Below are 18,095 nucleotides of genomic sequence, written 5' to 3'. Positions count from 1 at the left end.
TATACTTTGTAATTTCTTGAACATTTCAGAGTGAGATTTCTCCGAATTCACTAATTTTATAGCAGTCAATGCATCCACATTATCCATATTTTGAGTGTTGGATGGAAGACTTAACTAACAGCAGGTGATTTAGAGAAACATTGCGCGCCAAAATTGTTTGTCAACAAGATGCCGTCTCAGGAGTTTAATGCAGAATTATTACCTGATCTTCTGCCTGTCTATTATAAAAGGCTCTTCCCATATTCACAGTACTACAAGTGGCTTAGTTATGGACTAGGTGAGGAGACGTTTTTGTAAAATATCTTTAATACGGTCTTACCTACCACTATGAAAAAAAAAAGATCTTAGATAAGTCCTTTTCACGATGAATATCATTTTAAATATAATTTTTAGCAATGTTATATTAAGCACATATATGTTATAGTTGTACATTGGTGATTTATTATGAGGATTTAACAAGAGTAGTCAGCTAAAGCTCCCGCCTCACACACGGAGGGCCCGGGTTCGATTCCCGGAGGGTGGAAACATTTCGACACGTTTCCTTACACTATTGTCCTGTTCACCTAGCAGCAAATAGGTACCTGGGTGTTAGTCGACTGGTGTGGGTCGCATCCTGGGGGACAAGATTAAGGACCACAATGGAAATAAGTCAGACAGTCCTCGATGACGCACTGACTTTCTTGGGTTATCCTGGGTGGCTAACCCTCCAGGGTTAAAAATCCGAACGAAATCTTATCTTATCTTATCTTAAGAAATAATAATGCTACAAATAATACAGATGTATAATCATATGTGTTTAGTGCTCCCCCATGATTATAATAACAATAATACAGATAATACAAATTGAAACTTAAAATTACAAGATTACATATAGTCTACATTACCAGCAATGTCAGTTAAATACTACAGTATTAGTATGTTTATTTAGGTACAGGTACACGTAAGTACAATTAGAATACCTAGTAACATATGTGTCAATTACCTAGGATAACGTATTTTATCAATACAACAAAAATATCTCTCTCTTTTCTGTAGCTTTGAGAATTAGATTTCTTTTTGCTTGTCTTGATTTACACTATTCTTGTCCCTAACATGATTAGGTAACCCATTATAATCTTTTATTGCTGTATAGAAGGTATATAATTAATGCCCTGCCACATACAGAAGGTATTTCACAAGCATGTTCAGTTCCTCCTGGTATAATATTGATTTTAGTTTCTAACTCTAACACAATTTGAGGTAACATGATCTCTGCACAGTTGCTAGTATTAGTTTTGTAGAATTGATACCTCAGAGCATTTTAAGCTAACATCTGAAAGTACCTGGGTCAAGTCCTGGATGAGGTGGGACGTATTAGCAAGTCCTGCTGTCCTGTTCACCTAGCAAGCAAGTAGGTACCTGGGTGTTAGAAGACTGGTTTGGGTTGCATCCTGGGGGACAAGATTGAAGAACCTCGACGGAAATACGAGACAGTCTATGATGATGCACCGTCTTTCTTGGGTTATCCTGGGTGACTAACCCTCCGGGTTAGAAATCCAAACAAATCTTATCGTAGGTTAATGAATAAAACAAGTGTTGCAGATGTGTCTTAATCATCAACTTATCATTACTGTATACCATCAATAGTAGTGTATCCTAGGTTAAGCACAGTAAGTTTTTTCAGGTACAGGTACACAAAAATACAGTTATATAAAGTATCATGCATAGCAGCATATGTGTACATTACCTAGGATAACTCCCCAAAAAAGTCGAAGTGAGTAATTTCCATTGATGTAATTTATTTCATCTATGTGCCTATGCATCACGTAATAATCCTGTGCTTAATGCAAACATTGTTGAAGTTCAGAACAGCAGCCCTTTTAAATACCTGTTGAATGAGGCATGTTTATTTACAAAGTTCTCACTTTCTTGCAGTTCCGTTCAACTATTTCCAGAAGCGAGAATTCTCCTTCACCCTCGCTGATGACATATACATTCGCTACCAGTCCTTTAAGGATGAAGAGGATATGGAGAAGGAGATTAAGAAGCATTGTCCATATAAAATTGATATTGGAGCTGTCTACTCATCTAGGTATGAAAATTATATGTGGGTGTATTGCATTATTGACAGCTTTTGAACTAGTGTCACTTCAGTAGGGTGCCCTTATGCTTGTGAGGAGCTCCTAATCCAAGGAATTGAAGCTGTCTTTTGCTTTCTTGGATCAAACCTGGATATCTTCTATTCTCCTTTAGTGCTTTCACATGAATATTGTCACAGTAATAGAGTAATAGTGAATGTGTACCCTTCTTTGGGTCACCCTTCATTGTTAGGAAATGGCTACTGTGGTACTGCACTGTGGTAGGAAAAAATTATTCTGTTATACTATAGTATCCTTTCTTATCTTGTTTATTCATTTTATCCCGTGACCTTTTATTCCGTGATGATTATTACTGATATAGGCTGTTATTTATCGTGTTGAAAGTCGAATGACAAAATTTTTGTCGGTCTTTAAAAAGAGGATTTTTGAACTTCAGGTTTTGTTTTCTTTTGCTCTTTCTTTTGCTTTCTTTTGCACAACATTCTTGTTGCTATTGTTTATTTGGATTCCATGTCAGCACATTTTTGGAATGCTTGGATTCTAAAATCTAATTGTTTAGTTTGCTAATAACTCAGTTTCCTTAGCATGTTTCATTTATATTTTACCCATGTGCAACATCTGGGTATCTTTATTACTAGACGTTTCACCAACCAGTAGCTTTATCAATACAGTTTTATTGATAAAGTCACTGGTTGGTGAAATGTCAACAAATAAAGATACACAGATTTATTACAATATATGGTACACTGCTGCATAAACATTTAAGAATATACCAGAAATGTTATAAATGGTGCAACGGTGACATTGAAACAATATCAAAGATGGTTGACACAAACCCACTACCATTATAGTATATTCCTCACTTAGCAAAGATTCATTTACCGACATGGTCTTAGGGATGGAACTCCATTGTTAAGTGAGGAGAGGCTGTACCATTTATGTACAACTACATATTTAACCCTCCCATGGTCTGTGATTTAGTACTACAGTTTTGAGCTCAGCTTATCCAGAAAAGCTGTGAATGATAAATTTTGGCCTAGATATGAGAGAATGGGTCTATGCAGTGAGTGTGCATCATATAAAAAAATCCTGCCCCATGCAATGCATGATGGGAAAACAAAACTTTGGCTGTGTATATGGTTTCAATTAGTGAGTTTGCAGTGTCCAACTGGCCAGTCTAATATGCATTCACAAATGTGCTAGTATTACAATAATACAGTAAATTTTCTAATTTTTTTTGTGTGAATATTCAAAATGGACAGCAAATGTAATATAAGAGAGGCCTGGGGATGTAACTAATGAACAGGGGAAATATTGTTTAGTGCCAGAAATATTTATATTGTTTATTCTGGACCCTGTTTTTAAATTGGCATTTTTTAATTTTGTGTGAAATTAGCCAAATTACCAATTTCTGATCACTTTATTTGGTAGTTGAAATAGTTAAATGGGCAGTTTCTTGTGCTCAGTTGATAGAATGGAAGGCATACTAGCAAAGTAACTGTTTGGTCGACTGGAACAGTGGAATTGGTCTAAAATAGGACTCAAATCGGTGAAATTGCTGGTGTGTAAATATTACTGAGACCGCAAAATTTGTGAAGCGTAATTCCATAAGTTTTCCATCAAATTTGGTACTTTTGGTGTCATTGCTTTCAGAAAAAGATTCTTTTATCATTTCATAAGATTTTTTTTTTTTGGTGACCCAGAGAAGAAGTCTCAGATCAAGGGGTCTTGACCCTGAAACGGTTACTCATTCAGTATTATTTTGAAAATAGAGAATCTGTGAAATAGCGCCTGTCTTTGCTTTGATAGCAGATATTGAACAGTCATTGTATTTGCATTTTGGGAAGTATATGACTTCCTGCATATTTAATAAGCAAATATTATTATTTAAAATGCACATAGTTTAAAATATTGTACATATTTTGTCATTTTGATTATTTTTGACATTTAAAAATTTGTCTAACCCATGGCCAGTATACATGGCATAGCCTTCTTTGTGTGTGTGTGTGCCACAAATCCACAAATTGGTTATTGCAATATTATTAATGTATCTCTATCATATTTTTTTACAATTTCAGGCCAAAGGATCATCGAGCAGTCGCAATATTTACACCACAAGAGAAAGAACTTGTGTTTGATATTGATATGACTGATTATGATGAGGTAAGTCACAATATTACTGTATAATTATATTCATAGGGAAGTAAGATCAGATTTATTTGAATTTTTAGCCTTGAGGGTTAGCCACCCAGGATAACCCAAGAAAGTCAGTGCATTATTGAGGACTGTCTGTCTCTACAGGATGCAACCCACACCAGTCGACTAACACCCAGGTATGTACCTATTTACTGCTAGGTGAACAGGGATGGCAGGTGTAAGGAAAATGTCCAACATTTCAACCCATACTGGAGATTGAAGCACTGATACTCAGTATGTGAGGCGAGAGTGTTGCCAGCTGAGCCATGGGACACTGTGCTAGTCAAGTTTGACTTGAAGAATAGGAGGGTAGTTGTAGTTTTTCAGGGAGGGTAGCTACAGTTCTTGAAGGAGGTTAACTGTTGGAAATAAATGGTATAAAATACTTACACAATGGAAATATGAACACTTATTCAGTGTAATGTGATCCTTTATTGACGATGTTTCGCCCACATAGTGGGCTTTATCAAGTCACAAACAGATCTACCTGGGTGGAAGGTACGTGAGTATATATAGGATGAGGTCAGGTCGAGAATGCTGCATGTGACAGTCTACTGAGTAAGTTTATAGAGTCTAATACCTTGGGTAGCTTGGAAGGATAAGTATATGAGTAGACCTTCTGCAGTGTTCCTCCATTCTTATGTTCTTCGTTGCTATCCCTCATAAGAACATAAGAATGGAGGAACACTGCAGAAGGTCTACTCATATACTAATCAAATTTCTCTTCCAAGCTACCCAAGGTATTAGACTCTATAACCCTACTCAGTAGATTGTCACATGCAGCATTTTCCACCTGACCCGGCATTCTCATCCTGACCTCATCCTATAAATACTCACGTACCTTCCACCCAGGTAGATCTGTTTGTGACTTGGTAAAGCCCGATGTGTGGATGAAACGTTGTCAATAAAGGATCACAAGGTTAGCTGTTGCTCTTAGGGAGGGTAGTTGTAGTTATTCAGATTAAAAGCCCGTCAACCTCTGAGTAGTAAAACTTGAAACTCATGAAAGGTATATCAAAGGTAAAAGTAATTTCACAGCATCTTCCTTGAAGGGAGTAGGTCACGTTAAAATGATATCCATATACAGTGAACCCTCGACCAACGATGGCATTGTATAACGTTAAATCCGACTAGCGATACATTTTAACGCTAACATTTTGCCTTGACTAACGCTAACATTTTACCTCGACTAATGCTAAAAAAAACTCGACTAACAATATTCGTTCTCGGGTACCAATTAATATCGTTAGTCGAGGGTCCACTGTACAGTGGACCCCCGCATAACGATGGCATCACATAGCGATTATTTCGCATACCGCTTACTTTAATTGCAAAAATTTTGCCTCACATACCGCTTAAAAACCCGCTTACCGATTTTCGTCCGAGACGCGTCCAATGTGCGGCCTGAGCCACGCTCACATGTTCCGCCGGTGGCATTGTTTACCAGCCAGCCTCCGCGGTAACATCCAAGCATACAATCGAAATATTTCGTATTATTACAGTGTTTTCGGTGCTTTTTCTGGAAAATAAGTGACCATGGGCCCCAAGAAAGCTTCTAGTGCCAACCCTACAGCAATAAGGGTGAGAATTACAATAGAGATGAAGAAAAAGGGAGCAATGGGCTAGTAACCCCTTCTCCTGTATACATTTACTAAAAAAGAGAAGAAGAAAAACTTTATAAAACTGGGATGCTTAAATGTGCGTGAATGTAGTGCGGATGACAAGAAACAGATGATTGCTGATGTTATGAATGAAAAGAAGTTGGATGTCCTGGCTCTAAGCGAAACAAAGCTGAAGGGGGTAGGAAAGTTTCAGTGGGGGGAAATAAATGGGATTAAATCTGGATTATCTGAGAGAGTTAGAGCAAAGGAAGGGGTAGCAGTAATGTTAAATGATCAGTTATGGAAGGAGAAAAGAGAATATGAATGTGTAAATTCAAGAATTATGTGGATTAAAGTAAAGGTTGGATGCGAGAAGTGGGTCATAATAAGCGTGTATGCACCTGGAGAAGAGAGGAATGCAGAGGAGAGAGAGAGATTTTGGGAGATGTTAAGTGAATGTATAGGAGCCTTTGAACCAAGTGAGAGAGTAATTGTGGTAGGGGACCTGAATGCTAAAGTAGGAGAAACTTTTAGAGAGGGTGTGGTAGGTAAGTTTGGGGTGCCAGGTGTAAATGATAATGGGAGCCCTTTGATTGAACTTTGTATAGAAAGGGGTTTAGTTATAGGTAATACATATTTTAAGAAAAAGAGGATAAATAAGTATACACGATATGATGTAGGGCGAAATGACAGTAGTTTGTTGGACTATGTATTGGTAGATAAAAGACTGTTGAGTAGACTTCAGGATGTACATGTTTATAGAGGGGCCACAGATATATCAGATCACTTTCTAGTTGTAGCTACACTGAGAGTAAAAGGTAGATGGGATACAAGGAGAATAGAAGCATCAGGGAAGAGAGAGGTGAAGGTTTATAAACTAAAAGAGGAGGCAGTTAGGGTAAGATATAAACAGCTATTGGAGGATAGATGGGCTAACGAGAGCATAGGCAATGGGGTCGAAGAGGTATGGGGTAGGTTTAAAAATGTAGTGTTAGAGTGTTCAGCAGAAGTTTGTGGTTACAGGAAAGTGGGTGCAGGAGGGAAGGGGAGCGATTGGTGGAATGATGATGTAAAGAGAGTAGTAAGGGAGAAAAAGTTAGCATATGAGAAGTTTTTACAAAGTAGAAGTGATGCAAGGAGGGAAGAGTATATGGAGAAAAAGAGAGAGGTTAAGAGAGTGGTGAAGCAATGTAAAAAGAGAGCAAATGAGAGAGTGGGTGAGATGTTATCAACAAATTTTGTTGAAAATAAGAAAAAGTTTTGGAGTGAGATTAACAAGTTAAGAAAGCCTAGAGAACAAATGGATTTGTCAGTTAAAAATAGGAGAGGAGAGTTATTAAATGGAGAGATAGAGGTATTGGGAAGATGGAGGGAATATTTTGAGGAATTGTTAAATGTTGATGAAGATAGGGAAGCTGTGATTTCGTGTATAGGGCAAGGAGGAGTAACATCTTGTAGGAGTGAGGAAGAGCCAGTTGTGAGTGTGAGGGAAGTTCGTGAGGCAGTAGGTAAAATGAAAGGGGGTAAGGCAGCCAGGATTGATGGGATAAAGATAGAAATGTTAAAAGCAGGTGGGGATATAGTTTTGGAGTGGTTGGTGCAATTATTTAATAAATGTATGGAAGAGGGTAAGGTACCTAGTGATTGGCAGAGAGCATGCATAGTTCCTTTGTATAAAGGCAAAGGGGATAAAAGAGAGTGCAAAAATTATAGGGGGATAAGTCTGTTGAGTGTACCTGGTAAAGTGTATGGTAGAGTTATAATTGAAAGAATTAAGAGTAAGGCAGAGAATAGGATAGCAGATGAACAAGGAGGCTTTAGGAAAGGTAGGGGGTGTGTGGACCAGGTGTTTACAGTGAAACATATAAGTGAACAGTATTTGGATAAGGCTAAAGAGGTCTTTGTGGCATTTATGGATTTGGAAAAGGCGTATGACAGGGTGGATAGGGGGGCAATGTGGCAGATGTTGCAAGTGTATGGTGTAGGAGGTAGGTTACTGAAAGCAGTGAAGAGTTTTTACGAGGATAGTGAGGCTCAAGTTAGAGTATGTAGGAAAGAGGGAAATTTTTTCCCAGTAAAAGTAGGCCTTAGACAAGGATGTGTGATGTCACCATGGTTGTTTAATATATTTATAGATGGGGTTGTAAGAGAAGTAAATGCGAGGGTCTTGGCAAGAGGTGTGGAGTTAAAAGATAAAGAATCACACACAAAGTGGGAGTTGTCACAGCTGCTCTTTGCTGATGACACTGTACTTTTGGGAGATTCTGAAGAGAAGCTGCAGAGATTGGTGGATGAATTTGGTAGGGTGTGCAAAAGAAGAAAATTAAAGGTGAATACAGGAAAGAGTAAGGTTATGAGGATAACAAAAAGATTAGGTGATGAAAGATTGAATATCAGATTGGAGGGAGAGAGTATGGAGGAGGTGAACGTATTCAGATATTTGGGAGTGGACGTGTCAGCGGATGGGTCTATGAAAGATGAGGTGAATCATAGAATTGATGAGGGAAAAAGAGTGAGTGGTGCACTTAGGAGTCTGTGGAGACAAAGAACTTTGTCCTTGGAGGCAAAGAGGGGAATGTATGAGAGTATAGTTTTACCAACGCTCTTATATGGGTGTGAAGCGTGGGTGATGAATGTTGCAGCGAGGAGAAGGCTGGAGGCAGTGGAGATGTCATGTCTGAGGGCAATGTGTGGTGTGAATATAATGCAGAGAATTCGTAGTTTGGAAGTTAGGAGGAGGTGCGGGATTACCAAAACTGTTGTCCAGAGGGCTGAGGAAGGGTTGTTGAGGTGGTTCGGACATGTAGAGAGAATGGAGCGAAACAGAATGACTTCAAGAGTGTATCAGTCTGTAGTGGAAGGAAGGCAGGGTAGGGGTCGGCCTAGGAAGGGTTGGAGGGAGGGGGTAAAGGAGGTTTTGTGTGCGAGGGGCTTGGACTTCCAGCAGGCATGCGTGAGCGTGTTTGATAGGAGTGAATGGAGACAAATGGTTTTTAATACTTGACGTGCTGTTGGAGTGTGAGCAAAGTAACATTTATGAAGGGATTCAGGGAAACCGGCAGGCCGGACTTGAGTCCTGGAGATGGGAAGTACAGTGCCTGCACTCTGAAGGAGGGGTGTTAATGTTGCAGTTTAAAAACTGTAGTGTAAAGCACCCTTCTGGCAAGACAGTGATGGAGTGAATGATGGTGAAAGTTTTTCTTTTTCGGGCCACCCTGCCTTGGTGGGAATCGGCCAGTGTGATAATAAAAAAATAAAATATAATAATGAAGAAAAAGATCATTGATAAGTATGAAAGTGGAGTGCATGTCTCCGAGCTGGCCAGGTTGTATAATAAACCCCAATCAACCATCGCTACTATTGGTGGTACAGCTGCTGCTGCTGCTGCACTGTCAGCTGCTGCTGCTGCTGCACTGTCAGCTGCTGCTGCTGCTGTAGCACCGTTGTTGGTGTGGCTTATTGAGAATACCAAGAAACAATTAACCCCAGAGGATTTGCCACCCAGGATAACCCAAAAAAGTCAGTGTCATCGAAGACTGTCTAACTTATTTCCATTGGGGTCCTTAATCTTGTCTCCCAGGATGCAACCCACACAAGTCGACTAACACCCAGGTGAACAGGGAAAAATGCCTGGAACTAGTGCTCATATTGGTGAATTTAAAGCCAGCAAAGGTTGGTTTGAGAGATTTAAGAATCGTAGTAGCATACACAGTGTGATAAGGCCTGTTCGGGAAGAAAATGCCAAACAGGACCTACAGTACTCAGGAGGAAAAGGCACTCCCAGGACACAGTGTCTCATCAGTCATTGCTGCATCTTCAATAAAGGTAAGTGTCATTTATTCTTCATTTAGTAGACTAGTACATGCACAATATATACTGTGCATGTACTACTCTACTATTGTGCATGTATCCTTCTCTTTGTGTGTGGGAAAATGTATATTTCATGTGGTAAAATTTTTTTTTTCATACTTTTGGGTGTCTTGCACGGATTAATTTTATTTCCATTATTTCTTATGGGGAAAATTCATTCGCATAACGATTATTTCGCATAACAATTACCCCTCTTGCACGGATTAAAATCGTTAACCGGGGGTCCACTGTATATCATCTTGCTTAATTTGATTCTGCATTGTTTTCTATTCATGTATATCACAATAATTTGTATTCGTTTTGTATTTGTGACTTATGCAGGTTCGAACTTGTTGTTCTGGAGCCGCGATATGTCGAAAGTGCTGGAAATTCATGACCATTGCTGTCAAGATCTTGGAGTCTGCTCTTAGACGTAAGATAGTCAATGCTGTTGTATAGTTTTCTGCTATTATTGGTATTTATTTTATTTGGTTGCTTCTTTTCGAAGTGCTGCCATGTAGGATATATTAAAATTATCCCTTTCAATGTGCAGAAACAAATTATGATTAATTTTTTTTATAGAATAGCTTTAAGGATTTAATTTTTTTTATAAAATAGCATTAAGGATTTTAATAGTACACAGTATCATTAAGGTGATGGAGTGAGTGATGATGAAAATGTTTCTTCTTTCTTGGGTCACCCTGCCTTGGTGGGAAATGGCCGATGTGTTAATAAAAAAATCATTAAGGTGGGCAAAAATTAGGGTTAAATAAGATTTTATTTATAATTAGCTAATAATGTGGCAAGCTAAATGGTAAAGGTTATGAATTTGATGGAATGGTGGAATTTGAGGAAATGGTTGTGTTGAATGTGGGTAATCTATGTGCAATCTACATCTACAGGACCTTAAATTCCAATATTAACCTTGACCTAAAATGCTTTCTTGATAGTTGTGACAGAACCCACAGGCACAACACCAGACACAAACATCTCTATGACATTCCCTGTGTCCGACTAAACCTTTACAAAAATTCAGTGTATGTCAAAGGCCCTAAAATCTGGAACACCCTACCTGAAAATTCTAAAACTGCAGACACATTCATCACCTTCAAAACTACCATCAGAAAACATCTTATCTCCCTGATACACCCTGTCAACTAATTACACGAATACCACCTGGTGGTTAACACTTACACTCACTCACCCATTTGACCATAAACAGAAATATCAATCTCAAGCTCAAAATAATGTATCTTAACTAGTCATAAGTTGGCCTGTGATACTCCAATACTGAAACTATGTATAGTGCCAAAACAAAAGCATTCACATTGCTAAACTCACAAACTAGTATTTAGTCACTTAGCCATAATACCAACTCGCCTCATAATTTTGTAATATTTTAAACTTAAGATTTGATTTAAGTCTGCCCGAAATGCCTAGCCATGCTAGGTGTTCTAGTGGTACACTCTGTAATTATTATTTTACTACATGTAAACCACACAATAACCAAATTCTGTAAACTCAGCATTGTAATCCTTATAGAGAATAAACTTTGAATTGAATTGAATTGAATTGAAGGTAAAGGCAAAATAGAGAAGGATGCTGAAAGTGAGCTAGGGAGAAAATAGGGAGAGGTGGTGGTCAGCAACTTACAGATGTTCTTACACACATCAACACTTACAAACTGGCCACTGAGGAACCAGTTACAGAAGGGTCCCACATATACAGCACTTATTTGCGGTGTTCCACATTTTTTGTTAGCTTTCAGTTGAGCCATCATTCATCATGTTCAGTGTTTATACTGCTGCACCACCATTATTGCCATTTTTGTACAACAGTTACATAAGAAAAGGACCACCGGCATCTTATTAACCCCTTGACTGTTGCAACCCCAAATCCTGAGGTGTCTCCTGGTGTCGAAAAATTTTTGAAAAAAAAAAAAAATTATTTGTTCTTATGAAGTGATAGAGAATCTTTTCCCGATGGTAATGACACCAAAAGGACAAAATTTGATGGAAAACTTATGGAATTATGCTCTCGCGAATTATGCTCTCAGCGATATTTATGAATCGGCGATTTTGCCCACTTTGAGCCCTATTTTTAGCTAATTCCATTGTTCCATTCGACCAAACTCATAACTATTTCTTTAGAACTCCATTTGTTCTATCGATTGAATACAGAAAACTGCCCATTTACAGATTACAACTACCCAGTAATGCGGTCAGAAATTTGTAATTTGGCCAATTTCATGCAAATTAAAAAATATGCCAATTTCAAAATAGGGTCCAGAATGAACAAGGCAGACATTCCTGGCTCTAAAATAACATTATCTTTGTTCATCAGTCATATCTCCAGGCCCCTCTGATATTACTCTTGCTTTCTATTCTGATTTTTATTCAAACAAAAAATAGAAGATTCACTGTTATGCAGACTACTGCAATATTATAACAATTGTATAAATAATGTCAACCCATTCATGACTGCATATTAGAATGGCTAGTTGGACATTTATTGGACAATGACATCATTTGTTTACTTTTGAACATCGGGAAAAATCAAACATTTCTCCTACTTGGAGCTCCATTTCAAGGTTCTTTTCATAGTAAAAGTAAAACCAATCAAAATCACCTCTATTTCTATAATATGTTTTCCATTCTGTCAAATGAGACCAAGAAAATGAGAATGCAACCATAAATACTATACGAAAATGCACCACAAAGTCAGTGTTTTCATCCAAAAACATGGTCGGAGTTTTTTTTTCTCATTGTGCACTGCGTGCTGCAGGATTTTTTTTTTTATATGGTGCACACTGACCACACAGACCCATTCTCTCACATGTGGGCCTACCAGCTTTCTCCTGCTTGATTTGAAGCTGCTAGAATTTTTGAGTATATATACGTCAAACACGGTGGCTCATGAGACGTATATATACGACCGAAACAGTCAAAGGGTTAAGAACCGTATGAATGGGGCCTTACAGTTTTACAACTGCCAAGCTCAGTACAGTGTTGTGAAACATGGCCATCTTTTGTATTGTGCACTGGGTCATACTGCTGATGGTACTGAAGAGAAGACACAGCTAGAGAGGATTCTTTTATTGTGGCAAAGTTTTGCTATGTATAGAAATCTATCAAGCTTTACACAGAACGAAAGTCAAAATAAAATCTTAGTCTGCACCTTTTCTTTATATATTTCAGGGAAGTGTCAACATCATGATCAAAATTAAGTAAGGATATTGCATGCCACCATGGGGAAGTGGAAAAGAATTCTTCCTCTGTAAGCCATGCGTGTTATAGAAGGCTACTAAAATCTCGGGAGCAAGGGGCTAGTGTCCCCTTTTCCTGTATTAATTACTAAATTTAAAAAGGAAAATGTCTGTTTTTTCTTTTAAGGTCACCCTGCCTTGGTAGGATATGGCCAGCATGTTGAAAAAAAAATTGTACATGTGGGAAGACTTGCAAACCCTCAGATGAGCATTAGATGGCTTATATCATTTGGGTAGATTTACCTGATGTATTAACACACTTCAATTTGTGACTAGAGGACTTTGGGTATCAGCACATTCTGTGGGTGTACTCTGGTCGTCGTGGCATCCATTGTTGGGTGTGTGATGAAAAAGCCCGTGTGTTGTCACAGTCGGCAAGATCTGCTCTAGCTGAATATCTACAACTGCTTCGAGGAGGTGACAGTCAAGCTAAGAAAGTTAACATTCCGCAAAAGATTCATCCTTCTCTCAAGTAAGTTCTTGAAGAATACTCTTCTTAAGACTAGTGTCTCCCTGGAGGGAATTCCAGGGTCAGTGCCCCCTCGGCCCAGTCTTTGACCAGGCCTAGTGTGCCATATATCTGTATAATGTTTGTTGCTTTATTTTTTCTTTGCTTCGTGCTTTGAGGCAGAGGATTGGTCCTCCATCTCTTCTTGTGCTTAATGGGGTTTACCATTTTTAACAATTTTTATTTGCTATGAATAATTTTATGGTGAAAAAAAATTCTCATGTAAATTTGTACTATTAGCAAGTAATTTAATGGTATATTTAATTTGCAGACGAGCTGAAGAAATTGCCAAGAAATATTTTCATGACCTTATTTTAGACGACCAAGATCTGTTAGGCACTCCAGAGCTTTGGGATAAAATTCTTGCACTAATCCCTGATCAAACATTACGTGACTCCTTGGGAAAAGCCATGCCAAAGTGCAGTAGCTCAAGACAGCGATGGACTACTATCCAAACAGAAATTACGAAAGCTATCAACAAGGTAATCTTGGCATCTTGTAAAAGATTATAAATGTCAAACTCTTAATTCTGAGGCATGGTGACACTAGCCACCTTCAGTGAAGTGACAGTGATTTAAGTATTTAGTAAAGGGCTGTAATTTAACTTAAGGTATAATAATTGTGACAGTAATAATAATAATACTACCTGTACTTTATTTCCTTCTCCATGGGGAAGTGGAACAAAATTCTTCCTCAGTAAGCCATGTGTCGTGAGAGGTGAGTAAAATGCTGGGAGCAAGGGGCTGGTAACCTTTTCTCCTGTATACATTACTAAATTTAAAAAGAAAACTTTCTTTTTTCTTTTTAGGTTGACCTGCCTCAGTGGGATGTGACCGGTGTGTTAAAAAAAAAACTTCATTTCAAAACTTTATTTACAAAATTCAGTATAATTTAAAAGTAAAAATGGGATGCCATGGTTATGCAGGGCATTTCAAGCAAGCTGTTTGTTGAAAGTGTTGATGCAGTTCTTTGTATTCAAAGTTTTTATGGCAGAATTCCTCTGCAGTTATTGCTTTCTAGCAGAATTCTTTTCCAAGTCATCATTTTTCTAGCATAAGTCCCACCCTCTACTCCTAGTAGATTTATTCTACTTCTAATAAAAATGTATTTTACTGCAGTAAAAATCGTCTTACCAAATCTTAAAACATATTTATTACTATAATCTCTTTTATGAGTGTAATATGTATCTGCCTCATTATTTCTGTTTTTAATGCATACTTAAAATTGTACTGTTGTTCATTTAGCTATTGCTCGGTTTTTGTACATTTAAAAACTGTACTTCAGAACTCGACATAGGTTATTAAGTAGGTCTTTAAGCATTAGAATTACTTTGACTGAAATGTACCGCATGCTAGTGGCTTTCTTTTGTGCTCAACAATATATTTTATTACATGTAAACTACATTATCTGTATTCTGCAAAAAAAAAAAAATTATTGTATTTTTGTATTTGTATATTTTTCTGTAGGCTGATCACAAAAAGGGTTTGAGACCACACCTTTTGACGGAGATCATTCTTCAGCTGGTGTATCCAAGGCTGGATATCCATGTCACAAAGGGCCTAAACCACTTGCTGAAATCACCCTTCTGCATCCACCCAAAGACTGGATGTGTGTGTGTTTGTTTTGACCCACAGAAAGTAGAGCAATTTAATCCTCTGGCAGTACCAAATTTAAGGTAGGTGGAAGATGTATACTGCATGTCTGAATCGTGCCCATTAAATAATTTAATTATTTGTGTTAAGAGCTAAACCCATGTGGATTGTATCAGTTGAGTGAGAGACAGATACACTTTCTATTTGTACTCGCTTAGACGTCCCCATGCTTATTAAAGATGACAGTTACTGAATCCAAATGTCGTACTGCTGCCAATAATGAAGAAAAGACACAAGCTTTTATTGTAATGCTTCACTGTGTAAAGCTTTATTTATGAAACTTCACTTAGAGCAAGACATTTCCCCAGTAAGAGCTTCCTCTGTGGTCATTTTTGTTTCTTCAAGGCAGTCACTAGTGATGATCTAACAGTTTCTTATTGCATTTTCAGTCAGTTGGTAGAAGAAATCAACAGTTTTGACGCTGGTAAGACAGATGAAGAGCGAGGAGCTATCGCAGAGTACAAAAAAACGTCCATGAAAGAATCTGTACTTTTATTTGAGTCCTTCTTGGCTGCCATAGCAAAGGAAAATTCTGTTCGGAGACAGCGTAGTGGTAAGTTATTACATGTAGAATGTGATCATAAGAAATTATAGATGTGTGGTATTTATTGTGTAGTATTAGCAATAAAAAATTTGGTGTAAGCCACCTGGCCAGGTGGCCCAGTGGCTTACACACTGGCTTGGAGTTTTACGATTCACTTGCCACTGACCCCACCCGTACCCTGGTCTATTTGCAATCACGTTATTACGATTTCGTGAGTTATATCTGTAAGCTTAGATTGTATCATTTATGTTATGTTTGTGTGCTTCAAGGGACAGAGTTTGGATAATAGTTATTCCATGGTATTTTTCTTTGCCCTAATGATATGTGTGTTTCTCTTTTTCCCAAATGGTATTCTCTTTGGCCTCTTCTCCCTCCCTGCCATCCCCCCCCCCAAAAAAAAAATAAAAATGTATTCCTTTAATTGCTTTAAGGGGCACGAGTACTCTTTCTGTAGATATTACTTTTAAATGGGGAAAGGCATATAATTGGTCTGTAGCACCATATGATTTGTAGGGTTTAGTGCTCATTTTTAAATACCTGGTAAACCCTTGATTTAATGGACTGATAGAGAGGAACAGATGGCTTGTAATGGCAAGTTTGATAGATGAAAAATGAGATTTTTTCTGTGATCATAACTATAACAAACAATTTTGTAACTAATGGATTTTGTCCTCTGTCCTGGAATCAATTAGTCTAGCAGATTTTGCCATGTATTTCCAAAATCCATTAAATCATAAGTTTACTTACAATAATAATCATAATCCTCTCTGCAGCCAAAAAAGAAAATCCATGTATATCTTTCAGTTCCTCAACTCCTAATATTATTATTATTATTATAATCAAGGGGGAAGCGCTAAACCCGGAGGATTATACAGCGCCTGGGGGGGGGATATGTGGAAGGCATTCAGGCTTAATTCGGGGAACTGGAGCACAGATCCAATTCCCTAAATCAAGAGCCCCTCACCAACATCAAGGAACCTTCCTTGAGGGGTCAACTCCTAATAGGTGACAAGGGTAATTTTTTTTTTTTAAAAGTAATAAAAGAACTAAAAATATTATGTACTTTCATGTAATGCAGTTTGCTGTTTAATATTTATTGCTACCACATCAGCATGGTAAAAAGGATAATTGCTTTTCAAATTCAGTCATGTATCTACTGTAGTAATATTTTCTGTAAAGTTTGAGGTGTTGGTTATTTTACCTTGGTATTTGTGTGTGCTGTGTTTTATTCATGTTTTGTAATATTTATTATCATAATCATGTAGGATTTTGCTTATAATGATTATAATTATTATTATTATTATTATTAAGCACTAAACCTGAAAGGGTCATACAATGCTGTTCATGTTTGTGGCTTATTGTTTAATTTTATCTTTCTTTTAACTGTGTGTTGCATGTTGTTATTTTTTTTTATTTGTATAAGCACTGGGTCTAGGTACTCTGTAAATATCACACCTACTGCTGCTACAAACTACATCCAGTACCTAACAGTAACTTTTTCTTTTCAGAAATGTATTTGGACTTTTAAGAAGTGAGGTGCAGAGCAAGATGGTACTGTGTTGTTCATGAATAAATTTGTAGGAAAAAAATACCTATATGAATAATGGTCCCAGATGCATGTATTATTATTATTATAATCAAAAAGAAGCGCTAAGCCACAAGGGCTATACAGCGCTGTTCAGATGCATGTATTATTATTATTATAATCAAAAAGAAGCGCTAAGCCACAAGGACTATACAGCACAGATGCATGTAGAAGGGAAGGATCACTAAGAGTAAATTAAGATGGACTTAACTTACTAGTAAAACATACATATTTACAGTTTATTTTAAATCTTAATGTACAGTATAAGGCTCTTTACTTATTTTTTTGAAGTATGAAAATTTGTTTAGTGCACTGAGTTTCATGGCTTTTAAACTTGTAAATTATTTCCATCATAGATCTTATTCTGTAGTATCCTACTGAATTTTTTAAGTGAGGTTCTTCAGTATCAACTTGGGCACTAACATATGTAGTTAAATATTATGAATGGCTGTGATTGTATCTGCTGCATATATTTTAATTTGTTAGATTTTTTAAGAGGACTTTCTAACAAATTCAGCTGGTGGATAATAATAATGCTGTAAAAGATACTTGGGTGTTTATTTATAATTCCACAGGAGCACAAGACAAGGAGTCTTCTATCCTTTCCCATTTACTCTCACACTTTTCTTCATTCATGCTTACAATTACACTGACTCCTTCCATGGCAGTAATGGTGTCAGGAGAAAAGGACAGTTATGACAAAGAAAGCTCAAAGATGGGAAGAGAATATGAAATAAATGGAGGCTCTAGAGAGTAAAATGAGAAGGAGGGTAAAAGGAGCTGTAATTAGGTAGGAACAGAGGAATCGGGAAGAAAT

General features: G+C 37.4%; 1 protein-coding gene across 1 annotated transcript; it reads left to right on the top strand.

Annotated features, from left to right (window-relative positions):
• Window positions 1–102: 102 nt before the first annotated feature.
• On the top strand, window positions 103–17,826 carry Prim1 (DNA primase small subunit). Its single transcript, XM_053789649.2, has 9 exons — window positions 103–277; window positions 1,915–2,071; window positions 4,157–4,241; window positions 10,067–10,157; window positions 13,266–13,461; window positions 13,769–13,979; window positions 14,964–15,172; window positions 15,539–15,702; window positions 17,202–17,826. Exons 1-9 carry the CDS (start codon window positions 169–171, stop codon window positions 17,219–17,221), a joined length of 1,242 nt encoding a protein of 413 aa, XP_053645624.2. The 5' UTR covers window positions 103–168; the 3' UTR covers window positions 17,222–17,826.
• Window positions 17,827–18,095: the final 269 nt, after the last annotated feature.

The sequence above is a fragment of the Cherax quadricarinatus genome, chromosome 68, assembly GCF_038502225.1.
Source record: "Cherax quadricarinatus isolate ZL_2023a chromosome 68, ASM3850222v1, whole genome shotgun sequence".
NCBI lineage: Eukaryota > Metazoa > Arthropoda > Malacostraca > Decapoda > Parastacidae > Cherax > Cherax quadricarinatus.
This window is presented reverse-complemented; position numbering and strand designations above follow the sequence as displayed.